Source organism: Giraffa tippelskirchi, chromosome 11 (genome assembly GCF_054371585.1).
Source record: "Giraffa tippelskirchi isolate mGirTip1 chromosome 11, T2T-mGirTip1v1.2.pri, whole genome shotgun sequence".
Taxonomy (NCBI): domain Eukaryota; kingdom Metazoa; phylum Chordata; class Mammalia; order Artiodactyla; family Giraffidae; genus Giraffa; species Giraffa tippelskirchi.
This window is the reverse complement of record NC_137285.1, coordinates 21747635-21775365: the sequence shown is the minus strand read 5'-3', so window position 1 is coordinate 21775365 and position 27731 is coordinate 21747635. Positions and strand designations below refer to the sequence as shown.

Below are 27731 nucleotides of genomic sequence, written 5' to 3'. Positions count from 1 at the left end.
TGCATATTTCCACATTGTAGATGGCTTGCTGGTGCTGTGGGCATTGCTTTCTACTGAGTTTTCAGTCCAGTTGGGACAAGAGAGCTGAGAGAAGGGGAAGGAAGGAGGATGCTCAGCATGTGCACAGCGTGGGTACCTCCCCAGGCCTTGTGAAGAGCCCACGAGTAGGGTCCAAAGGGCAAACTGCATTGGCTACTTACTGGTTCTGAGACCTGGGGAAAACATCTAAACTATACCTCAATTTACACATCTATTGATTGGAAATGACAATAGTTTTTAGCCTCCCAAGGCTCTAACATTTCTGATTTTTAAACATGTGTGTTCCCTCAAAGACTTACAATGGTGCCGGGCACCTAATGAGAATGACATAGCTTTTCAAGAAATTTTTCAAATGAATAAGGAACAGACAACAAAACTATACAAAATTATCCTCAGAGACACTTAAAGCGTTCCATGTGTTCTATCGTTTACGTTTCAGTAAAATATTTTACAGAAGGAAAGTAACCAATATGAACTAAATCTGGTGGGAAAATCTACTCAGAAACCGAGGCAACTGTGACCATCACTGCACTGTCTTCCTCCCTCCTCCCCCTCCCCTCTTCCTCTCCTTCCTATTCCCCCCTCCCCCTCCTTCTCTCCTTCTCCTCCTCCTCCTTCTTCTCCAACTTGAATAAGGCGCTTTAAGCACAATAAAAGATTTAGCTCGGTTCATGTTCCATGGAGCCATAAAATGACACATGGCATTTATGTGATTAGAGGTGATTTTTCCTCTCTTACTTCTGTTTGTTCCTTAAGGTTTCCACTGTTCAATTTCACAACATGCAATGAGTTAGTCGAGTTAGTAAAAAGGGTAATCCCTTCTTCTGCTCAACTGGTTATAATCATTTCTGGATTAGAGCAGGTCAAGAAAAACTCCTGAAATATTGGATCCAGATGTTCAAACATGGTAACACTTCATGGTAAACATTTACCTTTGAGGTCGATTTCACTTTCAGCTGGGTTATAGTCATGTGGGGTGTGTCTATTTCTTTCAAGAAATCTAGTTTAGGGCTTGGCTTTTCTTTCCTACCGAGACTCCTGTTTCCATGGTGCACTCCCAAGAACTCGTCTCTGTCCCAACTTTCAGAGGAGGATGAGCTCTGCAACGTGGTTTCTGACCATACAAAAAGTGGCAGCCTATTTTCTCCAATGTTTGGGTCCCAACAGTCTGACGGAAACCATTGAAGGAATAATCTCACCTCAACCTAGCTGGTTGCACATGGTCTCCATACCAAGAGTCCATTTCATCCAGCTTTCCTTTCCCTTGGTTTTGCTTTATCTGTTCTGAACACTTTCAAATTTGGTTATTTTTCTAATGTCTTTTCTCCTCTTTGGGCAATGCAACTGTTTATCTTGTGGTTTTCATCTTTATTACCCACATTTCCTCACAATGAGTATTCATTAAAATATGTTAAATCAAGACCTTTACTGCCTTCCTCACCGAGCCCATCGAATCTTCCCATATGACACATTTTTAATTCTTATCACAGAACTTCAGGCAGTGTGTGCATTATATTCTGTTAAAAACCCTATTCCGCTCAAGGTTGTCACAATTCAGAGATTACAGCTTTCAGTGGGATGTTTCGTTTAGGGATATATTCATAGATTCACTTTGTTAGCCTGGCAAACACGGTCCATGAGCTTGTATTTCACACCTCATTTGATCTCACAATTCAACAAAAAAAAAAGTATAAAAAGAAGCAATTATTTATTTAGATTATGGAATGGATTTTAAAAGGATATTAGATAAGCATAAATTGTCATGCCAAAGCAACAGTCCTTGTCTTTCTAACATCCCTGGGGAGGTCAAAAACAGAAAGTGAAGAAAGAGAAGAAGAGGACACCAGAAAGTCTGATAATTATGTAACTCTGGTTATGTAAGGGCTTTTTTCTATTGTAACTTTATAAATCTCGTCTAAAGAGAATGCAAAATTGATTCTCTCAAAACCAAAAATGATAACCACAGCCTGTGCTTGTCCTTCAATTTAAAACATCAGCACTTGATCAGTCCAATGTTTCAACCAAATCAATTCCATGAGCATAAACCATGGAGATGGCCATTTGAGACCCACACAGTGATTTCTGAGGATGGGTCCAGCAGGACTTCCTAGCGACGTCTCGTTTCTACCCTCCCATTTCACCCCAAGAACCCTCTCTCATACTCTAAGTCCAAGTCGTTTGGGTGCGTCCAGCCATCCCCTACTTTTACAACTGGCTGTAGAGATTGGTTCAGGGTGAGTACGAGATTCACATTACTCCAAGCAGAGCCAGTGATGAGCAGCCCCAAGACTTGTGCTGGACACCATGGGACAGAGTATGTTCTCCCGGAAGAGACGAAGCCAGCAGGATGGATGCTGGGAGCTGCTGGTGGTCAACTTGCCACCAGGGGGAGAGCCTGCTGGAGATGATGCCAACCCAGAGGAAAGACAAGGAGACAGGTTGCTAGGGATACGCATCCAGACACCCTTGGTACCGGTCCCTACCTTGAACTTTTCCACGTGCTCCTAGGAGCCCTTTTAGCTTGGACTTCATTCATGCAATACCTAAGGGCATCAGTCAAAGCCCACCTGATAAACACCCCAGCAATCAGGAGGAAGCCATCCAGTGGAGTCAAAGCAGAAATCAAGCCACAACCCTTGACAGGTCCCACTTTTAAAGAGTGTGGCAAACACTGCCAGTTGACCACCCTTCTTCCCTGATAGCAAAGACTTTCTCCCAGTACAAAGCCTGAAAATAACAGCAGATATTCACTTTCCCAGACTGTGCTAATTCTTGAGCAAAGGCATGGAACCCACTTCTTACTGATGATATCTAAAAGGAAGACTTGAAGGGAAAGTCGTCTTTCCAGTTGGAAAGGTCTTCTCTCCCAGGAAAAAAAAAAAAAAGATACATGAGGAGAAGCCCCCCTCCCTTCCAGTCTTTGTATACAACTAGATAAGTTTGTGATGTCTGGAACTGCTGCAGCCATCTTGCAGCCATGAGAAAACAAGCTGGAGGATGACAGCCAACAAACTGGGCATGATAGAGTGGAAAGGTAGAACACACACCGGGGCGACACCACTGTGCTGCTAGATTAACCAACCACGGAAACACCCACCTCCACACTTCTTGTCGCATGAGATCACAAATCCTCCTGTAGCAGCCATTTTAGGTGGGAATTCTAGCACTTGCAACTGAGCCCAAATATGTAAATCCTAAGCTCTCTTCATGTATCAACTCAGGATTCGGGAGTGTTCAGATAGCAAATAGAGGTTTCCAGGGAAATCATGGGTCAACTAAAGTCGCAGACTAAAAGTTCTGCCAAGGGATGTAAAGGACAATATCCAGAATGTTGATTTGGGAGTAAGAGGCACCCAGATCCCCTGATCAATATCCCTAATAGAAGGCTTTTTGGTCACTCAACCTGAGTCTCTCTTTCCTTTTGAAAGAGATCTTCAAAAGCAGTCAGAACAGAGTTCTAGCTGAGGTTGGCTGAGGTCGCCCAAGATGAGACAGCATTCAGCCTAGAAATCCATTGGAAAAGGCAAGTTCCACCCAATCTCTCCATTTCTCATGCTCCCACCACCAACCCCTCATTCATTCACCAAGTGCTCCTTCATTGCCCAACATCATCATGGACCTCAAAGCATTTAAAAACAAGGAAAGAGAGACTTCTCTGGCAGACTCTGCACTTCCACTGCAGGGGATGTGGGTTCAATCCCAGGTTAGGGAACTAAGATCCCACATGCCCCACAGTATAGCCAAAAAACAAAACAAGAAAATAAAGAAAAGAGAAAGGTTATGACAATAGAAGGTGGTAAGTAAGAGATCAGAAAGGGGCTCTTTGCCAACCTGAGAAGTTGGGTCTCATCCTGGCTGAAGGGGGAGCCATTAATGGCTTTAAAATGGGCAGGAAGACTTCCCTGGTGGTCCAGTGGTTAACAATCCAGCTTGCAACACAGGGGACTTGGGTTCAATACCTGGCCAAAGAACTAATATCCCACATGCCGCAGGGCAACTAAGTCTGCACGCTGCAACTACTGAGTCCATGTGCCACAATTAGAAAGAAGCCCTCAGGCTGCAACTAAGCCAAAACAATCCAGCCAAAAATAGGTAAATAATTTAAAAAAAAAAACACAGGGAGTATGGCATAGCCAGCATTTCTCAGTCAAAAGGGAAGAGAAGACAGGCAAAGAGATCATAGAAAAGGCTATTGCAACAGGGCTAAGCTCATTCTGCCTGTTGGGAGCCCGGATGCAATATTATTAGCAATGACCTCCCTCTGCTTCCCAGGTGAGCTCAGCACCATAAAACCCAAGGCTGGTATCCAAGCTGGAGAAGATCCGCCAACGATGTGAAGTTGACCTAACTTCATATTCTGAGTCCATATATCAATACCCAGGTGTGATATCTGCAAAACAACCACCTTTAAGCACTAAGAGACAATTACTCGACAGCTTAGAGCCATCCTACATTCACTCATTAAAAAAGTACTTTTCCCCCTTGCCTCTTCAATCATTTCTATTTTACCCATTTCATTCTTCAGTTCTTCGCTGCCAACAATAACAATAATAAAATTTAAAAATAATGGTTATCAAACCCTGCACCATGACAAATGTGAGCGCAGGTAATTTTTGAGATTGCCAACCTAATCAAGTCATTGATGTATAAAAAACATAAAGGATAAAGCCTTCAGCCAGCATCACATCCCATAATGGAGCCATTCAGGAGCTGCAGGATGGAGCTGCGCTGATGAGCTCAAAAGAACACATTGTCCATTAAATGCAGAGGCATTGCTTTATTTACACACACATTATTTTGCTATCAGCGTCTGCAGCCATCCCCAACAAATGGCTGCTGAGGTACCTTGAGGATCTCTGCGCTTACCTGCTCTGTGTGTCTGGGTGATGGCCCACGCACGTGAGGATGGCCGTGGTCTGAACGCTGTCGTTATCTATTTCTTCCTGCACTGCCCACTGGTCCTCGCTGCTGACTCTCACTGCAGTTATTTTCACACCGGCTGCTGCCTTAATTCTGTGGGGTAGAAAAAAAATATATATGGCCATCTTAGTTCAAAACAGAGAGTAAAAACAGGGAGCTAGATCCTATCTCCCCTTTCCTCTGGGAGATGCAGGAAAGAGTGCCAGTAAATGGCTTTCCTTCAAAAACTAAGTGTCTTGTTATTTTTACAAGTACCCTGAAGTAGGAGCTCCAGCACTCTGCCACATGTGTTAATTTTCTGTTTGATTGGTGTGTTGGAAACCAGATCACTTTCTGCTTCAGGGGCCCTGCAGGATGGAGACAAAACAGATGTGTCTGGCAGGCATGGATAGGATCTGGGGGCCGGTTCTTCCCTGGGGGTGGATGAGGAAGGGTTCTCATGAAGTAGAAGGGTCTGAGAGGCTGCAGGGGCTGTGCCAGCTGCAGAGGCTCTGTGGGAAAGGATGCCAGCATTTCACTGGGCATCACTCACCCCATACTGTCAAGAGCACCTCCTCATGTGCACCAAGACTTTCCGCAGACCCTAGAGCCCAGCACGTTCACTCACAGGCATATGTGCAACAGAAATGCATGCGTGTGTTTCCCCAAAAGACCTGCACAAGAAAGTTCACAGCAGAGCTATCATATTAAACCCAGTATGGAAACAGCCTAGATTGTCCATCAAAAGCAGAACTAATAAAATATACAGTCATCCAGTGGAATAAAACAGAAATACCAAGAATAAGCAGTGTACTACCACATAAAACTACATGGATGCTGTGTTAGTTTCAGGTGTACAGCAAAGTCAATAAGTTATACAAATATCCCCCTCTTTCTAGATTCTTTTCCAATATACATCATTACAGAGTACTAAGTAGAGTTCCCTGTGACATACAGTAGGTCCTTATTAGTTATCTATTTTATATACAGCAGTGTGTATGTGTCAGGGCTTCTCAGGTGGCACTAGTGGTAAAGCACCTGCCTGCCAATGCAGGAGACGTAAGAGACGCGGGTTTGATCCCTGGGTCAGGAAGATCCCCTGGAAGAGGGCATGGCAACCACTCCAGTATTCTGGCCTGGAGAATGCTATGGACAGAGGGGTCTGGAGGGCTACAGTTCATAGGGTCACAAAGAGTCAGACACAACTGAAGTGACTTAGCACACATGTGTATGTCTTCCAATTTATCCCCCGCTTCTTTTACTCCCTTGTAACCATAAGTTTATTTTCGACATCTGTATTTCTGTTTTATAGATACATTCATTTGCAGCCTTTTTTTTTTTATATTCCACAAACCAACTATACCCCAATAAAGAGTAATATAGTGGAGAGAACAATTTAGGAATAAATCTGTGTATACTAATTGACATCTTCAACAGATATCAATTTAATATTTATTAAAACAAATTTAAATCAATTTTTTAAAAACTACATGGACAAACCTCCTGTATTTGGAGGTTGAGTGGTAGATGCCAGGTGTCAAAAACCACACACTGTATAATCCCACTTATAGAAAGTTTGAAACAGTTAAACTCATCTGTGAGGCTGAAGTTAGCATCAGCTACCCTTTGGAGCAAATAGCTGGATGGGTTCCCCCAGGGGCTTCTGGAGCACCTATAATGTTTGTTTCTTCTTTGGGTGCTGACTGCACTATAGGTTGTGAGAATCCACCCAGCTGTGCTCACGTATATTAGTTTCCTGTTTGTTCCATGTGGACTCTTACATACACTCATAATCATTCAGTTGGTAAAGAATCTGCCTGCAATGCAGAAGACCCAGGTTCAATCCCTGGGTCAGCAAGATCCCCTGGAGAAGAAAATGACAACCCACTCCAGTATTCCTGCCTGGAGAATTCCATGGACAGAGGAGCCTGGAGGGCTACAGTCCATGGGGTCGCAAAGAGTTGGACACGACCGAGTGACTAACACTTTCACTTTCAATCATTCAGTATAAAGTTCCAAACAAAGCAAGCAGACTTCATGTTGGTAACAGGAATGCAAGTCAAGGCCATGGAGAACTTTCACCCTTGGACATGACTTCTCCACTGTCCAAGCTCAATGGGAGTTCCCAAGATGAGTTAGACCATTGACACCCTTGGCACACCTAGGGGCTTTTCCCCCAAACCTCCACCACCCCTCGAGGTGTCCAGGACACAGTGTAACCTGAGACTTTGACCTTGTCTATGATGGGGAAGAGCCTCGGAGTCCAGATGAGCATTCCTCCCTGTAGGTCCAATGACAGATGAAAATCCAGCAGCTATGGACAAGCAAGAAAGACAGCTGGACTGTAGGACAGACTCCACCCAGCAGAGACAAGAGAGGGCAGAGACCCATAGCCTCCCCATCTCATTCTTCTAGGTCTTTCCAGCCCACAGCATCTGTCACCTTGAGGGGCAGAAGAAAACTTGCCCAGTGAGCACATCTAAGTGTTTGTGTCTTATACTTAAGCCATTCACTTTAATGGTTTGGCTGTCCATACAGTGGATGTGCAGTAAAGGATGAACTTTGCCCAAAGAGAAGATGAGTCTTTGTCCTCAACTCTTAGGAGGTGACCTCTAAGCCCTTGTGGTGTTCTACCTGATCAGAGTATCTTTGTTTACCTGGAAGCCCTGGGTCACATGGTATCAATTTGACCTCTGACCTCTGGAGGGACTACAGGCTAAGGTCAACCAACTAGGCATTCAACCATGTCTACATGACCAAGCTCTGCACATCAGAGCCTCAGTGAGTGTCTCTGGTTGTGGTTGTGGGTAAGTCAAATCTCTCTATTTGCTCGGGAAAGCGTGCAATGAGAACTCTGAAATCATCAATGCCATGAAACAATTTTCTACCACAGATTATCCACCCAATCCTCTAATATTAAGACTGTCTTGAGTTCCAGGTGCTATGTATGTGAAGTGAAAGTGAAAGTGAAGTCGCTCAGTCGTGTCCGACTCTTAGCGACCCCATGGACTGTAGCCTACCAGGCTCCTCCGTCCATGGGATTTTCCAGGCAAGAGTACTGGAGTGGGGTGCCATTGCCTTCTCTGTGCTATGTATGAAGCACCAGGAAATACAAAGATAAACATAGCTCAGTACAGACCAGTGAGTTTCCAATGGTTTTGGTACAGACCAGGGAATGGCTCATCTACCACCTGACCCATCATACTATAGAAAAAGACTTACTAACAAATGCCAAAATATCTTGGGTACTTTCCATATGCCAAGCTGTCTGATACCTTTCATCATTAATACATGTAATTCCCATACCACCTGTGAGGGTAGGACTTACGCTCCCATTCAAGGAAACTTGACAGGCAAATTTATGTGGGTGTGGGCAGCACAGGGGAATGTCATTTTCTGCCTTAGCCCTAGAAGATAAAGAAGATTAATGTTTGGACAACAAAAGATGCATACATTCTGGTTATTGGAAATTCACCAGCCAAAATATTTAGAAAAGCGCATTTACTAATGTTAGAGTTAACCAAACAGCTCACAACAAGGAAAGTGTTCACGAGGAAACTAAACCAATGATCATTCAAAAGCATGAATGGCTGCAACTTTAGTGTCAAAACCATCTATGGACAATACTGTCCTCCGGTTTAAACTGTCCTCCTCTCCAAATACCAATGGAGGCACAATACTAGGAGCTGCACGCACCCTGACACTGCTCAGAAATTTTGTTGAATTGTAATAACTAGGATTTCCTGAGGCCACGCCCACGGGTCAGACACTTTTCCAGGAGCTTTACCTAAACTGTCCCGTGCTTCACCTATCTGAACGTTCCATCTCCTAAGAGCACTATGAATGGGGATTGTTATTTCAGGTTCACAAATGAAAATCTGTGACACCAAAAGACTACAGAAAAGGACTGAAATCAAAAGCCGATTCCACTGTGGAAGCAAGATTCAGTCTGCCCCTCTGGCAGCTACGCCTGAGACACAAGAACCAGTGTTCATTCCAGGCAGTCCAAGTCGGGTCCTAGCCCCGCTGTTCACTTTTTCTGTCATGCTGAGGCTCCTTCTCTCTCAAGAGAGGAAAAAAATAAGGATGGGTGTTGTGGGTTGAATAGTGTCCCTCAAACGTGCAGATCCACCCAGAACCTCAAAATGTGACCTGATCTGAAAATAGCGTCTTCATTGATATAATTAGTTAAAGGATCTCAAGAAGACACTCTCCTGGATTTAGGGTGGGCCTAAACCAATGAGTGGTGTCTTTATAAGAGAGGAAAAAGGAGAAGACAGAGATACAAGAAAGAAGGCAATCTGAAGACCAGGGGAGACATTGGAGTGATCTGTCACAAGCCAACAAACACCAAGGATGGTGGACAACCCACCAGAAGCTAGGAGAGAGGCAGGGAGTGGATTCTCCCTAAGAGCCTCCAGAGGGAACCGACACTGCCGACACCTTGATTGCAGACCTCCAGCCTCCTAAACTGTGAGACAGCACACTTTCATTGTTTCAAGCCCCCCAGCTTGTTGGGGCAGCCCTAGGAAATGAATACAGTGACCATGTCATAACACTGATACACAGGCAGAGAGATAATACAATATGAAGTGCTGGCACAGAGGAAGTGCTACATACATGGATATATTACATTATATTACTTTCTGTGAGTAAAGGAGGAAATCAAGAAACTCAGTTGCCTGGGTAAACAGATGCCGACATATTAATAAAACAAACTTACAAAATAAACAGCAGTATATTCTTTTTAATTTTTTTTTATTTTATATTGGAGTATAGCTGGTTAACAATGTTGTGTTAGTTTCAGGCGTACAGCAAAGTGATTCACTTATACATACACATGTATGTATGCTTTTTCAAATTCTTTTCCAATTTAGGTTGTTACATAATATGGAGCAGAGCTCCCTGTGCTGTACAGTAGGTCCTTGCTGGCTATCCATTTTAAACACAGCAGTGTGTATATGTCAATTCCAAACTTCCTAATTATCCTTTCCCCTGACTCTCCCCCAAGAGAAATGTGTTCTAATTATCTTTGCTTTGGATAGTTGTGAAATACCAAGCATTCCTGCCTGCCTAGGAAAGCTGGATGCTCCCAGAGATGAAGGTCAGGGAGATGATGGAGTTAGTGATAATGACAATGAACTAGTTTTAAGAGTTTGGATAAATCATTGAACATCTATGAGTCAGTTTCCTCGTCTACAAAATGTGTGTGAAAAGAATATCTATCTATAATGTTGTTATTATGAAGTGAATCGCTGAATACAAAGTGCTTAGGAAAACACTTGGGACAAAGAAACTGATCAGTGTTGCCATTAGGATTTTTCTCACCATGAGCTATTATTGCTGTCCAGAGATCATACACTTAGGCATCAAGTCCCCTCCCTATGAGATGCCCTTTGAAATTACTCTAAGTCTCCGTGTAGCAACCCAAGCACCTCCTCTCCAAATATGATTTCTCTGAACTTACTCTTTTTTTTTGGCAGGAAATTCCTCTCATATCCCAAGATGGGACGAATCCTCCATTTGCCACAGAAAATTCTTTTATATATATATATAAAGGTTACTGTAGAGAACATTCAACCTTTGACACTTTGGGTTCCAAGGACATTAGTGTACACCTGACAAATTCTCTGAAATTTTCTGTGATTGTAGTTGACCAAAGAAATAATCCATTTCTGGTTCATATATACTTAAATGTCTAGAAGTGGGGCCAGCATTAGAAGTGACTCATCACAAAGGTTTACAGGATGCCTCCAGTTCCCTAGGCACTTGACTCTGTTCAGCTCTCACATATGTGGGTTTTGTGCGCTGACGGGCTCTCTTCTAGTGGTCACAGTGTGGCTGCAACAGCTCCAGATCTCACATCCTCATCAAAAAAAGGAAAACTAAGACTCTCTCAAGATTTTGTTCTTGACTCCAGAACAAAATCCTGGAGCCAGGTTTTCATTGGTTGAACTTGACTGAGTATTCAACCTTGGACCTATAACTGTGGCCGAAGTGGGTGAAAGGACAATGCTCAATGGTTTGGCCTATCAGTGACCATCCTGCACTAGGTAAAATTAACCCCATCTGAACCACAGGGGAGGAGTTGGCAGGGAGTGGCTGCCAAAAGGAAATTCGAGTTATAACAGAAAAAATGGATGGTAGGAATCAAAAACACAAGCCTGAAGCTAAATTATTGACGTTCTGCCTCTCTCCTACATAGAAGTTATAAAATTGTCCCTAAATCCTAGTTCTCAGTCCAAACCTTTCCCAATTTTAGATCCTATTTGTTACAACAATTTAAGCCCAGAAAAATCCATGTCTTGAATATTCATTAAGTTTGTTTTAGAGAAATATTTTTAGGCTTAGTGATATTCTTAACTCTTGTTATTTAAAAACCACAATAATCTAAACCTTGTGACAACGATTAATGGTCTCAGCACTGTAATAAGTTTGAGGGATTTGGGGGCGGATCAAGGGAAAGATACGACCACAAGGTGGCAGTAGCACGCAACAAGCGTTACCTGGGCAAAGACCTGATAGGTTTGCACGTTACTGTAGGAGTCCCTCACAGCCTAAGATCCTCCAAACCGTATGGGGGCCACTAGCCAGAAGGGAAGGAGGGAAGGGAGCCCTAGGGAGAGAAGAATCAGAGAGGGAACTTACATGTCACTAAGCGGAACGGTGGGAAATCTCCAGGTCAAACAGCTCCAAAGCACCACTGCAGCTTGGAGTCTTAAAGCTACAAGGTCTATCGCTAACAGACGTTGGGAACAGTTTTGCAGGGCATGCAAAGCAAGCGAGCTCTAAATGTCTAATATAATATGCTTATTTCAAGTATATTTAAAACAATTAGATGTGTAAAAAATTGAGTTTGACTCTTAAGCTAACAGGTCCTAGTCTACTGTGAAGAAATAAACAATACAAGGACCAGCCTACAGGGATCACCTCTGATTCATTTATATAACAACTATTTCTTGACATTCACCAAAAAAAGGGTCTTCATTATACAACTATTTGTTATCTGTGTTCTCCAAGTTACGTGATTACATAGAAAAAAATAACATGTCAAGCTAAGAAACTATTAGATGAACTGAGCCTTCATGAAACCAATCCCCACTCTCACTTGGCCTTTGGAGGACAGTGGCACCAACTCAGCATGCTCTGTCTTTTGGGGAGTGGAGTCGGACTCTGCTGATTGTCAGCTATAAATACAATGCCAATGCAATGCAAATCTATTGCAAAGTGTAAATGTCAACCTTGGAAGATGGAGGATTGACAAATGCCAACCAAGCTACTGAGAAAAAGGATCCAGCAAAGGATCCACCCCCCTTCAAGAGATACTTACTGACGGTTCCCAAGTGAAGAAGGGGAAATCAGTGAGAAAAGAGATAAGTGCTTCAAAAGAGAGTGGCTTGAGCAGCAAAGCAGAGTGAAGCTCTTGGGGAAACCGCGGAAGCCTTGAAATACTTCCGCGAAGCTGGTCCTTTTTAAGATCCTACTGACAACATCAAGTGTGAAATGAAAAATGCAACACCGTGCAGTTCTATAAAATTGAAGGGAAATAACAACAAAAAACTGTCAAGAGGCAATGAATGCATTCTTCATTCTGAGCAGCACTGAAAGGGAATTACTGGATTTTGTTTACTTGTTTATCTTTATTTCATTTCTCAAAGAAGAAGAAAAATTCCAATCATGACTTTCTATATGATTTTATGTTCCCATTTTCAGTGGATTAGTTTCCATTGGCCAGATAGTCTCAAATTAAAGAAAAACTTTCCATAACACACTTGTAGTTTTAAATGTCAATGCTCTGAAAAGTGCATATTTTACATATGTGAAATATACTAACATTCTCTATTGGCGGGGAACTGGCTTCCTCATAGCTCCTATAACAGCACATGAGTTCCTGCCTTTAAACCTTTGCTCATGTTTCCCTCGCCTGGAAAGATCTCCCTTGACACCCACAGGACTCACTCCCTCATCTCCTTCAGGTTCCGGCAAATATCTCTTTGAGCCTTTCCCAAACCACCCAATCTAAAATAAAGCCCTATCTAGTACCCACAGACTTCGCTTCTGTTGTTTATTCTCTGTCTCTCCGGCTGGATGGAAGCAACAGGAGACTGGGTAGGATTTTTTCTTTTAATATTGTGTTTCCTGCTTTAACCATTGTTCTGAGAGCCATTGGAGAAGGCAATGGTACCCTACTCCAGTACTCTTGCCTGGAAAATCCCATGGACGGAGCAGCCTGGTAGGCTGCAGTCCATGGGGTTGCAAACAGTCGGACACAGCTGAGTGACTTCACTTTCACTTTTCACTTTCATGCATTGGAGAAGCAAATGGCAACCCACTCCAGTGTTCTTGCCTGGAGAATCCCAGGGACGGCTGAGCCTGGTGGGCTGCCATCTATGGGGTTGCACAGAATTGGACACGACTGAAGCGACTTAGCAGCAGCAGCAGAATGATAGGTCTCTATCTAACCATCTATCTCTGGGTGCTCCATAAAATATCAGACCTTCAGGGTTGAAAATGCCCAGTAAGAGACAAAAACTATCAAAAGCAGGGGACAGAGTTCGGGCATGAGAACCCTGTGGACCAGAGCTTCTTAGACTTTCAGGCCATCAGAATCACCTAGTTACAGGTATCTGGACCTCACCTCTAAAGGCTGTGACTCAATAGGTCTGGGGCAGAACCCAGCAGTGCTGTTTTTAAACAGGCTGCCATTCTGATGCAGGTGGTCCCCAGAACAATCCTTGAATAACAGTGCTTGGGACACATTTCAGACAATCACATTCTGTCAAGGAGAGTAATGCTAAGGAACATCTGGTGTTCAACTTGCTTTCTGAGATAAGCCCAGCCCTGGGCGCTGGAGCATTTTTAGGATGAGCTTCGGCAAAACTGTAAAGATACTTTTAATTTGGATTCTCCCAGCAAACCACTTTCTCTGTGATAAATTAACCACAGAGAGAGGCATGAATCTCCACTAGGCACCTGAAGACTGGCAACGGCAGGCTCTGCTGAGAGCTCGTTGCAGACCATGATTTAAACTTGGGAGAGATTACAGGACAGGGGAAAGAGTCAATGCAAGGAGCCTGCCATGCTCATGACTACAGAGCAGGTGGGGCTCCCTCCTGTCCAGGTGGCTGAACCTGGACTCTAAGGATAGATACTTTTGGTCTCAGTCCTAAAGAGAGCAGGAGTCAACTTGAAAGACAAACAAACAACCCGTGCTGGAAACCCTTCAGAGCGGAGTCCTAGAAGGCATGGATTTCAGCTCTGAGAACAGGCACGTGCAAAGTGGGATTTTAATTCCAGTGAGAACTTCCCCAAAGCAACACGTGCTGATTCCTGAGGAGCTATCTCCCGTCTCTTATCTCACTGTTTAACCTTTCACCCAAGAAAGCTAAAAATTCATCAAACTATACATACAGCTTTTGACAAATCGGAAATTGGACGAATTGCTCCCTTCTTTTACACTTCCTATGGCACTGAGATAAGTATGTCCAAAACTCTGCCTTGGCCCCCAGACACCCAAAACCAGCAAACAATGACTGCCTCCAGCCTAGGGCACGTCTTACTTAGCCACTTACTTATTTACTTCTGGTCCATACCGGGTGCAGAAGACAATGGAGTGGTCCACTATGAACCGGGACTCCAGGCGATCACATCTTTTAGAATCCTTTCCCCTTGAGTGTGGGGAGGGCCTGTGCTTCCTTCTAATCAGAATAGTATGATAGAAGTGATGGAATGTCATCCCACGGTTCCATTACATTTTACAGGGCTCCATCTTGCTAGCGGACTCGCTCTACAGAATCTCTCTCGTAAGCAGCCATGTTGGGAGACCCACGTGGCAAGGAGCTTGGGTAGTCTCTAGCAACTGAGGACCAACAGTCAGTAAACATCCAGGGCCCGAGTCCTACAACAGCAATGACATAAACTCTGCCAACACACCAGTGAGTATGGAAGAAGATTCTTCCCCAGTCGAACCTCAGATGAGAATGCTCGCATTTAAAGCTGGGATCCCCAACCCCAAGGCCACAGGCCAGTATCAGGCCATTAGGCAATTTTGTTCTATGGGAGCCTAGGATTAATTAGGAACTGGGCCGCACAGCAGGAGGTGAGTGGCAGACAGCTAGCAGTCCAGGGAATCTCCTCTGTATTTACAGCCACTTCACACTGCTCTCATTACCACCTGAGCTCCGCCTCCTATCAGATCAGCAGTGGCATTAGATTCTGGTTGTTGTTTACTCAGTTGTGTCCAACTCTTTTGCGACCTCATGGACTGTAGCTGACCAGGCTTCTTTGTCCACAGGATTTCCCAGGCAAGAATACTGGAGTGGGTAGCCATTTCCTCCTCCAGGGGATCTTCCAGACCCAGGGATCAAAGCCGCATCTCTTGCATTGCAGGCAGATTCTTTACTGTCATAGGAGTGCTTGAATCATCCTGAAACCATCCTCCCCACTGCATTGGTCTGTGGAAAAATTGTCTTTCATGAAACTGGTCCCTGGTGCCAGAAAGGTGGGGGACTGATTCAAAGGAGTATGGCCAGGGATGCCAAATGCCCTGCCATGAACAGAATAGTCCTGCCCCACTCCAGATGCCAATAGTTCTCCCACTAAAAAACACTGTAAGCACCTGATATTCAGCCTCCTAGAGATAATATCCCTACCACCACCTGCACACATGCTTAGGATTATCTCTCCCTGGCAAACTGGACCCCAGGCTGAGCTCCAGACACTCCCTCACTACTCTGCCCTTGGTCCCATGTGAAACACATGCTTATTTTTCAGCATTAGTGGACAGAAGGGGAAGCAGCTCCTGTACAAACTCTGGATGCACTGTGTCACAGCCATGAAGCCAGTACCTGCCACAATTTCAAGTCCATTATTGTCCCACTATGAGGAATATAGTCTGTTCTCATCCACTTCACTTCTTTGTAAAGCCCCAGTGTTGGCTCCCACCATGAAAACCAGTCCCCCTTCAGATCACATTTAAACATCTGACAAGATGAAACACAGAAGGCTTTATCCTCATATTCCCAACCATTGTCTCAGATCATCATGTCCCATGGAGTGAAATTAAAGACAGCGTGTGCCTCTCTGAAGTAGAACTGTTCAATACCCAACAGAGAAACACACACACACGTGTGCGCACACTCACACACCATGAGCAGCACGTGGCAGGGGGCAAGGAAGTTATTATTTTCTCAGAGCTCAATGGGACAGCTTCTCATGATCCAATTAGCAAAGTAATATTGTTTCATATGAACCTAGGATTAGTCAATGTACAGCAATTAAGAACCAGAAATGCTTTTGAAATGAAGGAATTGGGAAAGGAGATAAGTCAGACTCAAGGCTTTGGAATTCAAATGTGGCCAGGAAGTATTTGATTTAATTTACAATCTACACACTGCTTGTCTACTACATAAGCATTAACCACCAGGCATTAACCACCTACTATGTGAAGGAGAAATACACAGTTCTACAAAACAGACAAATGGAATAGTGAAGTTAAGACTACTTTCTGACTTAAAATTTGGACTCTAAGAAAGAAACAAGGACACTTAAGATAACACACACATCTTAAAAATATGGGGGAAAAAAAACTGGACTCCAGCTTTGTGACCTTGGGAAAGTCGTTTAACCTCTTTGTGCCTCAGTTTCCTCATCTGTAAAATGGGACTATTAATAATACTACTACCTCACAGGGTCATTGAAAGGATTAAATGGAGACAGTGTATACAAAATTCTTAGACCTGAATTTGGCATATAAGGACTATGCAGACTTCACTGTGCTGGTGGTAGTGACAAGAACGCTCAGATGCTGACCCTTTCATAAGCCAACTCAGCTCTAAATGCTGACATTTCAAAGAATCATCCCCTTGGTGGTAAAATGCTTCAGAAACAGTCTGAGAAATGTAGAAAAACTGTTGTGAGAATTGTCCAACAAGCTCCCAATCCTGGTCATCTGATCCACAGAAGACCAGAAGGTGCACAAGTATAATCTCCCCAGCATTCACCACCTCTCCTGGTGCAGTGCACCTACCTGGACTTCCCTTGGGATCTGCTTAAGCTCAGTCCAGGTGCCTCAGAGTAGGCTGACCCCACCCTCAGCTTCACAGGTTGGTATGTTGTAGCCAATCAAAGTGCTGTGTCCTCCTGGACAGCGATTGGTCCAAGGAGGAAGCATGTGCCTCAACCAAAAAAATCAGGATGTCCCATCCCCCTGGCCATAATTGATTGGCCCACAAATGGACATGTCAACCATAAATTTTCAGGGAGAGTTGAGTCCAGCTCTCTTCACTAAGCAATAAGTGTTCCAAGAGCCCACCACCTGCCTGAGAATAAAACCAACAGGGGAAAACAAAGGCAATAGGTGGAAAGAGATGGCTTCCTGGTTATACTAAGCATCTGGATCCAGCCAGACCTGAGACTGTCTTTCAGTTACATGAGTCGGTAAATTCCCTTCAAGCCACTTTGAGTTGGATTTCTCTATTAATATTTGCATTTGAAAGTGCACTGACAAAAACAGCCAGGACTTGACGTTTCTACCACTCAGAGGACCAAATAAAATCCTCTCAAAGTTCACAGATGATACACAAAGTTACCACCACAGATGGCGGAAGGATGTTCAATATTTCAACCATCATTGTAAGCACAGAAAGCAAATATTAAACAAAGGGAACCTACAGAAACAATCAGAGATCCTCTCCCTTTGTGATATCCATCACTTCAGAATAAATATTAATAAACAAACCTAAGGTATAAAATTCAACTCATAACTCAAAAATAACCTGACCTTTTATGGAATTAAACTCACTTTCTGTCAAGCCTGCTATTTTTTTAGAATGTTTGATGATAAAAATCTTCAAATACCTAGTAAAGAATCATTTCATCGTAATAATTTAAAGTATTTTGTGAGCCACTATGAGTTTTTTGTCTCCAACCTGGACACAGTCAAGGGATCAACCTGGTACATTGGATATTTCGTCTCCATGAAGACTTGTTATTAATTTTCAGTAACTTGGTATTTACAGCTCCTGAGAAATAAATACACACACATATATATACATACACATCCATTTCCCAACTTCATCTACCATCTAGAGTACAATGATCCACAAAGTGATTTTTTACAAACAAATTTCCAAGTCCCAAGTGAACACCTGAAATCACCTCTTAGAAGTCTCAAAGGAAATCAAACTCAATGCATCCAAAACTGATCAACTCAGCCAAAAATAAAAATAAAAGCCATCTCATTCCTCTTGCCCCCTTTGAGAGAAGACCACTCTCTTAGTGCAGGATGCTATAACAAGATACCATACCCTGGGTGGCTTAAACAACAGAAATTTATTTCTCACAGTTTTGGAGTCTAGGAAATCCAAGATCAAAATGCTGGCAGATTCAGCTCCTGAGAGCCCTCTTCCCGGTTTGCAGATGGCTGCCTTCTTGCCGTGTCCTCATGTGGTAGGGAACAGAGAGGTGAAGAAAGCTCTCTCGTGTCTCTTCTTGTAAGGGCACTAATCTCATCTGCAAGCTCCACTCCACCCTCAAGAACTAATTACCTCCCAAAGGTCCCATCTCCAAATACCATCACACTGGGCATTGAGAATCCCACATATCCATGCAGAGGGGGGAGGCAGGGGGACGTGAAAATTCAGCTCATAGCAACCAGCATACATCAAATTGCTCAAACCAGAAACCCAGGGATCAACCTTGACACCCTTCTTTCTATAACTGGTTCTCATGTCCGGTCCATTAGCAAGTCCCCTGCCATCGTCCTCACCATGGTAAGCACTCTACAACCACTGCTAGAAGTCACAGAGCAAGCAGGATGATCTCTCCAACTCCCAAGCCATCAAAATGCCAAGCCTAAAACTCTTCACTGGCTACCACCATTGTTATAAAAAGTCCAAAATTCCACAAGACCTTGCATGATCTCGACCATGATTGAGAGATCATCAAACTGCCCAAAAGAGGCAGTGGATAGGCTATTAGCTTTGTGGCTAAAAGCACAGACCCTAGAACCAAACTGTCTGGATTCAAATCCTGGCTCTACCATTTAACTACTCTGTGAACAACTAACCTGACTGAGCCTCAGTTTTCTCATCTGTAAAATGGGAGCATAGTAACCATCTCATACATGTCATGGGAGGACTAAATTTTAAGCACTTAGCAGGTGTAATTTTCTCTTTTTAGGATTCTGGCTCTGTCCTCAGAAGACACAGACTTTCCCAGCATATGGCTATACTCACTGGTCTCTGTTTCTCCCACAGACCCTTTTGCTAGCTTTCTCTTCTTGTCCAGTACGATAAAGGCTGATGGCTGTGCACAGCATCTCTAGAGGCCCTCTTGTCCTCCCTCTGGCTTCCGCCTGGGTTCAGCCAATACAAGGCGCAGCAGATTAGATGATGAGAGGAGAGAAGCTGGGGTGTTAATGCCCTGGCTTCTTTCTGCTGGTGATGGTGGCTGAGCTTCCCGCCCTGTGAGCATGGCTCCTGTGGTCCAGCCCTGTCCCACGACTTCCACTCTCACTGGGTCCTTGCAATTCCTTCCCTACTCTTGGGCCAGTTACTGCCTTGGTCCCATCCCCACTTAGTCAAAGCCCCCATGAAATTCTCTTTGGGTTACCAGCTCTTTCTTTTCAAATGCTTCAGGTCTTTGCAAAACTCTTCCTTACAGCTGAATTTTTTTCCTCACACCATCCCCCACCTCCAACAATCCAGTTCACTCCTTTCCATCCTTCAATTCTCAACTGACACCTCCTCTGGGAAGCCTTCACAGGTACACAGGAGTGGATTCCTTTTTTCTTTTATTGTGCCTTGATTTTTCCCTTCCTAGCACTTATCACAGCTAATATTAAATAATTATCTGTAAGTTTCTATATACATTATGGTCTTCAAACTCGAAGACTCACCCCAGCAGAGACACATCAGGCTTGTTTTGATCACATCGCCCACTTCCTAAGCTGCTTTGCATGCACGTTAGGTACTCAGTGTGCACTTGTCGAATTAACCAATCACACAATGAAGTGCAGCCAGTCCCTGCAACTGGAATGATGGGCTTCATCCAACCCAAGAAGAAACAAAGCAGTGATGTCCAGGCCAAGAACTTTTGCTTCTAAACCTAAGGCAGACGCGTCCGAAAGAGACCTATGTCCGCATCTCTCTGATGGTAAGTGAAAGTGTTAGTCGTGTCCAACACTTTGCAACCTCATGGACTATAGCCCACCAGGCTCCTCTGTCCATGGGATTCTCCAGGCAAGCATACTGGAGTGAGTTGCCATTCCCTTCTCTGGGGGATCTTCCCGACCCAGAAATTGAACTGAGGTCTCCTGCGTTATAAGCAGATTCTCTACCATCTGAGACACCAGGGAAGCCAAGATGCTAAGAGGTTACTGATTATGAAACCTCTCTAGTCAAACTTCATGCTGGCTCCTCTGTGGCAACTTTGGCCACCGCGGCTGGCTGAGGGGCAGGGAAGCTGGCATGGATTTCAAGGCCTCGAGACTAGCGGTGACCTCACTCTCGCCTGTCACTTACAGTAGCAGCTGAAACGGTGCCTCATTTTCGGTAACCCTCCCCGAACGCTTGCTGAGGGCTTTCACACGTTATCTCATTTCTTCCTCATGAAAATCTGCGAAACTGCTACAGAGAACGAGTCACACGCCCACAATCACACAAGTGGGCAGACACAGAGCTGAGGGCACACCCCTATGGTCACGGGTCCCAGCCCACACAGCTCCTCCTGCAAGGACGCCAGCCAGACTCGCCCCTGCTGGCTCTGCATCCTCAGGGCTGTTTGTCAGGTGAAGTGTTCCAAACCTCTCCCAGGGTCTCTTTAATCCAGATGGAAACTGATGGGAAAAGCAGTGCCACAGAAGAGTTGAGAGCACAACTCCAGACCTCAGTGCCCGGGTTCAAAGTCAAGTGTTGACACTTTCTATCTATGTAACTTAACACTAATTATTTTAGCCTTTTCAGACCCATTTCCTGTCTGTAAAATGGGGATAAAGTGTCCACTTGGAGGGCAGCCTTGAGTATTAAATGCATGAGTGTATTTACACCTACAGTACAATGCCTGACCTGGCTTATAACAAACAAGTATGAATCACTCATTATGTGTACCTTCACACCATCAACAGCTTAACTGTCCCCATGAGATAACCGCTAGCCTCAGGGTAAGGTGGACATCTTATTCCACTTCATTCCACTCCCCACCAGTCCGTGGATGGAAGGGAAGACCCATAATGGGTATGAACATCAGTCCACAAAGTCATTATTTTCTTTACTTTCTAAAACTCAAATTAACTTTGTTTCTCTGTGTAGCCAGGCTGATTTGAAATATAAAAACTGAGGGACTTCCCTGGTGGTCCAGTGGCTAAGATTCCACTTTTCCAATGCAAGGTGCTCAGGTCTGATCCCTGGTCAGGGAACTAGATCCCACCACATGCTGCAACTAAGATCCAGTGCATCCAAATCAATAAAAAATTAATTAATTAAAAAAATAACTGAAAGTAGTCTTGCCTGAGATTTCCTCCTCCCCTCCAGGGATGGAGGAGGAATGGGATTCTGTGTATGGACAAAGATGGGAGGGAGCAGAGGGCTATCAGAACCTCAGTCCTTCACCTGTTGTCCCTGAGATATCCATCACAGCAGCTCCCATCACTCCTTGGGTCAGAGGTGGGAGTGGGGGTAGAGGGGTGGCTCAGCTACTTCTCTGCCAGACTTGGGGCTAGGAATCTTCCAGAAGGCTGCCCGTGTCCCAGCTACTCTGACCCATGGTTGTAAATTCAATTGCCCCCAGGAACCAGACAGGTTTGAAGGTGAGTAGCTGAGCAGGTAGATGCTACAGTGAACAGGTGACTAACTCACTTGCCCCAACCTAAGGGGATACCCATGAGGAACCTCTGTCTTCAACTCTGCGAAGGAGACCTCCAGTAACAAGACCTTCCATCCATGTAGTTTTGCCCAGTATGTAACAACTTAGTATCCACTGAAATGCAATTGATCTGCAGCCCCAAGGCTGCTCTGTGGGAAGCATTCCTAGAGGAGGTTTTGCTTTCTCTCCACCCCAGGACAATGTTTCTCCATTTAGTCAGTTCAGGAACACAGTCTCCCAAGACCAAGACCACACTGACACGGTGTCAGACACATACACCCACACATACACACACAAACACATTCACTATTCTGCAGTCAAGTCCCTGTTTTAATCCTGCTGTGACAAAAAGTGATCCATTAGTTCAGATCCTACAGACGCAAAGGAAGCAGGGTAACACATCAGTTACCTACAGCAGTAACTATGTGAGCATAAAAGACCAGGGAGACAAAATTCCAGGTGACACTGTTTTGCTTGGCATCCTGCCAGGGACAATTCTGTCCTCTGCACACACACCAGAGACACACCTATTCTTTAGTGAACAAACAATTGGAGAACCCAGCTGGGTCCTTGTCTTCTAGTCTCCTGTATTTCTAGCTGTGTTTGTAAAAGAAGCTGCAACGTTACAGAGACTTGGGAAGTGAGAAGCAACCATATTTCTTAATCTTCCTTTCAAAAATGAAACTTTCTGTGCCATGGACCATGAATATACCCTAAAGGGGAAAAGCAAGTACCATAAAGAGACCAGATTTCTGTCTGGGGTATTCAAAGTCATGGATAACACAGCCGAGGCAAAGTCTCCCCTATCCCACAGGCTCCTTAACTCTGTCATCTCTTCAGAAATATCCTTCAGAGATGGATTATAAATATTACACATCCAGGGTGTAGAGAAAAGGGGACCTTCCTACACTGTTGGTGGGAATGTAAACTGGCACGGCCACTATGGAGAAAAGTATAGATGCTCCTTGAAAAACTAAAAATACAACCACCATATAATTCAGCAATACCACTCCTGGGCATACACCCAGAGAAAACTCTAATTCAAAAAGATATATGCACCCTAATGTTCATAGCAGCACTGTTTACAATGGCCAGGACATGGTTGCAACCTAAGTGTCCATCAACAGATGAACATATAAAGAAGATGTGGTACATCTATACAATGGAGTATTACTCAGCCACAAAAAAGAATGAAATTTTGCCATTTGCAGCAATATGGATAGACCTAGAGATTATCGTACTAAGTGAAGTAAGTCAAACAGAGAAACACAAAAGTCATATGATATCACTTATATGTGGAATCTAAAACATGATACAGATGAACTTATATACAAAACAGAAATAAACTAACAGACATTGAAAACAAACTTATGGTTACCAAAAAGAAAGGGAAGAGGGATAAATTAGGCATTTGGGATTAAAAGATACACACTACTATTTAAAAAATAGATAACCAACAAGGGCTTACTGTATAGCACAAGGAACGTACTCATTATTTTGTAATAATCTATAATGGAAAGGAATCTGAAAATAATATAATATGTATATATATGCATATATATGAATTGCTTTGCTGTACACCTGAAACTAACACATTATAAATCAACTATAATTTAAAAAAATACTACACATCCAGAGGCATATAAGAGGAGAAGACCCAGGTCACAGCTGGAGATTTATCTCAAACTTGGATAACAGTTCTCCACGTGATACTAGCTAAATCATGACACTGCTTGATGTGACACCAAAACTGCATTTCCAAGGTACATTCATCTGGGAAATTGTTCTCATCTCTGCAAAAGCAAAAACTCAATCAGATAACATTGGATCTGGGAAAACTCTCCCCTTTTCTGCTCCTCTTAAAAGCCAAGATTATTCCCAGCTTGGAGCCTGGCACTCACTGCCTGTGCCCTCTCAACTCTCCCGGGGCTCTTTCTTTATGCCTGTCTCACTCAGTTCAGCCTCTTAACTTACTGATCTACCTTGTCGAGTGTCCACAGGCATTTCAAACCGCAACAAACAGGTCATTAAGTAGAGAACAAAAGGCAACAAAGCATTAAGAACAAACAGGCAAAAGCAAGTAGAATCTACTAATTTGCTCTTGTGATGGGCATTTTTTTCATTAGCCGGCAGTGCTGCAAAATCACTTTTAATACACTACTCCCAAATTCAGAAGATATCAAGAGCTCCAGTGCTGAGCCATGTCCAGACCATTCTTGGCCAGACATTCTTTCTCCTCACCAGCCAGCTGACCTTCCCTCCCTTCCCCCATGGGTCCGTCTGGACTTGGCTCCATTCAAAATCCTCAAGTACTCCAGTACTTGGCTTGGCTCAGAAAATAGGAAAACCATAAACACCAGAACACCAAGAATGTCTCTGGGCCACCCCTATGAGGACACAGCTTCACAAGCTCAGAGAGCTACATCCTCCCCTACTATAGAGTCAGTGCAATATCAGTACTGGGCAAATGGAAGGCACTCAAATACCTGTTGAATTAATAAATGAATGAGGGACTTCCCTTGTTGTCCACTGGCTAAGACTCCATGCTCCCAATGCAGGGGTCCTGGGTTTGACCACTGGTCAGGGAACTAAATCCCACATGCTGCAACTAAGACCCAGAGCAGCCAAATAAATAAATATATTTTTAAAAATAATGAATGACTGAATTTCACATAAGAGAAATAGTATGTGGCACTGATCTGCCTCCCATGGGTTAAATGAAAAATACACTGTTAAGACCTTGGCATTCATACATGTATATGTATGGCTGAGTCCCTTTGCTGTCCACCTGAAACATCACAGCATTGTTAATCAGCTATATTCCAATATCAAATAAAAAGTTTTTTAAAAAGACACTGGGATTCGTTGGAACCTTGTTTAAATAAATTGCTCATAAAAGTTAGGTAAAATATAAATAAATAAATTGCTCACATTTCCTTTAGTTGCCAAACCTACTCTAAACTACAGGAAAGTCACAACAACAATAGCATTTTTCCCTGGGAAACTGTAGCCTGAGAGTTACATCAGGTCTGTGTTGAACACAAATTTTAACAGCATCTGCTCTCATGTGCCCTAGAACATTCTGTCCCGTTACTAAAAAGGCTCCTTCTGGACAGAATGTGCAAGGGGCATTGACCACCACCACCTTAAGGACCCACCAGGCAGCCTCCAGCTGCCAAGCCCCTTGGCAGGATGGGAAACAAGGGGCTCAGGGCAGGCAGGGGAGTGTGGCTTCTCTTGAGAGTCCAGAGAAGGGAAGCAAAGAGCTGGGGACCAGGTCCCCTCCACCCTTGGACTTTCAGCTCTCAAGAGGCCACAGACAGTTTTGTTTTGTTTTATTTTTTTAAGTGACGAAGGGGAGGGCTTAATTGGTGGCCTCAAACTCAATTTCTTTTTTTAATTTTATTTATTTACTATTTTTATTTCTGGCTGTGCTGAGTCATCATTGCTGCAGGAGCTTTCCTCTAATTGAAGCGAGCGGGGGCTACTGTCTAGTCACTGTGAGCAGACTTCTCATTGTGGTGGCTTCTCTCCTTATGGAATACAGGCTCCAGGGCGTGGCCTTCAGTACAGGCTCAGTAGTTGTGGCTCACGGGCTTAGTTGCTCTGCGGCATGAAGGATCGTCCAGGATCAGGGATCGAACCTGTGTCTCCTGCATTGGCAGGCTGATTCTTTACCACTGAACCACGAGGGAAGCCCACACACAGTTTTTTATCCCATCAAATGTTGTCAGGAAAGAACAGAGATAAAGACTAAGCTTTCATGTCACTAAATTTTACTATAGAATTCTTATACCTCATACAGTTTTAATGGCTGAAATTAAATATTAAAAATAATGTTTTTTTTTAACAATGCTTTTAGGATGTGGGGCAAACACCCCTACATTAGAGGGCACATAAGAATATTTTAGGTGATATGACAAGGACTTGATATTAGGTTGAAAAAAAAGTTTCTAATCTTTATCAACCATTTTGATTAAATCAGTGGAAAGTTCCAGTTGAGTGTTTTAATGTCTTTAACCTCTTCTGACACTTGCAAATCTCCCCCTTTAAACAAAGAAAACTAATGACCCCCTAAATCAAGGCATTTTAGAGCCTGCCACCTTCTAGCTTGAATGTTACAACACTGGCTTTCATGCATAATTATTATTACAGTTGCCTTCTATTTATAGCAAAAGATACTGGTTTTTCCATTTATAGAAGAGATATAAAGCTCCTGTTTTAGGTCAATTTAGTAAAAATATGAGCTGATTTAAAGAACTGAACATCAGTACTGCTGTTGTACAGGGCTTCACAGGTGGCAGGCACAGTGGTAAAGAATTCACCTGCCAAAGAGGGCGATGCGAGAGACTTGTGTTAGATCCCTGGGTAGAGAAGATTCCCTGGAGTAGGAAATGGCAACTCACTGCAGTATTCTTGCCTGGAAAACCCCACGGAGAGAGAAGCCTGGCGGGCTACAGTCCATGGGGTCGCAAAGAGTCATACACAATTGGGCAGCATCACACACACACACACACACACACACACACACACACACACACACACACACACACACACACACACACACACACACACACACACACACACAGAGTGAAAGAAACAATGACATCAGACGGGGAAACAACAATGCAACTGCCCAGTCTCTTTGGTCAGGATTCCCGAGGTGACGGGTTTATGCGATAAACCCGTTCCTGCCATAGCTACATGTCTAGTTTAATGCGAACTAGAAAAATAGAATAAAGCCAGAAACTCAAGAGATTGATCTTCTGCCTTAAGAGAGCAAAGTAACATTTTCTTTAGAGATAAATTTATTTCCTTCCCCCAATAGGTATTAACTGAAATGACAATAGTTAAGGGAAAAAGAGTTTGGGGTGGTGGGTAAGTATGGGAAAACTGAATCCTGGGGAATACCAGTTCCAGGGATGACATGGACCAGCTCTCACAGGCAACCTCACACCCTGCATGGGCACGCTGCAGCTGCACCCAGGGTTCTCCGAGCTGCAGATCAAAGAGCCATTTTCCACAAGAGGCGGTCTCCCTGTCTGGCTCAATTCAGCTAAGATGAGGGCAGAGGAATCTGAGAATTTCACTCCAGGGTGAGTTTGTTCAACAGCTCAGATGAAAGAAGGAAATATATCTGGAGGAGGAATCAAGCTGCTCAGAAGGAACTGAGTTTATCTTCAGTTGTCAAAGCACTCCGCTGGGGAACACACAGCCTCCTGCCTTCACCTGTCTATGTCTCCTCTTGTCTCTACCACTAGCGAACAGCTGAGAATGGGAAGCCACAAACAGAAAGGATTTTCGAGCAAAGATAAGGCAAAGAAAACAGATTTTTCAAGAGCGAAACACCCACAGCTTTCACAAATTTAGACTGAGTTAGAATAATCTGAAACACATTTCAAAAACACATTATCAAACTGGGCTTAATAGAATTTCTGGGCATCCGATTACAGCCATCTTACCACCCATGTAGGGGAACAACATCTAAGCCACTCTAATGGCTTCATGATTAAGAAACTGAGGGTCAGAGAAGGGAAGTAATCTGAGTAAGCACCTAAAGAGCCAGGACCAGAACTCAGATGCCCAACTGCTGGCTGTCTTCTCTCTCTGACATTCAATGTCATGGGTCATTAAGAAGGCAGCAAGAATGCACCTTCTTCATCCTATTGCACCAAATGTCCTACTAAGAATTATTATCCAATATCCTGGGACCATCTCTCGGAATGAAAAAGATAAAACCTACTTGAGATCACTTGGTTTTATCTTTTTCATTCTGAGAAATGATCCCAAGATACTGAATGATAATTCTTAACAGGACATTTGGTGTAAGAGGATGAAGAAGGTGCATTCTTGCCACCTTCTTATTAATAATAAACTATGACAATGGATGGCTGAGGGAAAAGACACCCAGTAGTTGGACATCTGAGTTC

General features: G+C 43.7%; 1 protein-coding gene across 15 annotated transcripts in view; it reads right to left on the bottom strand.

Annotated features, from left to right (window-relative positions):
• Positions 1 to 27731, bottom strand: part of TMEM132B (transmembrane protein 132B) — a 354195-nt gene that overhangs the window by 159027 nt on the left and 167437 nt on the right. For all 15 annotated transcript variants that reach the window (XM_081540527.1, XM_081540522.1, XM_081540520.1 and 12 more), the window contains one exon: positions 4906 to 5052. In XM_081540527.1, the coding sequence (XP_081396653.1) occupies positions 4906 to 5052 (147 nt within the window). The remainder of the gene's footprint in view (positions 1 to 4905; positions 5053 to 27731) is intronic.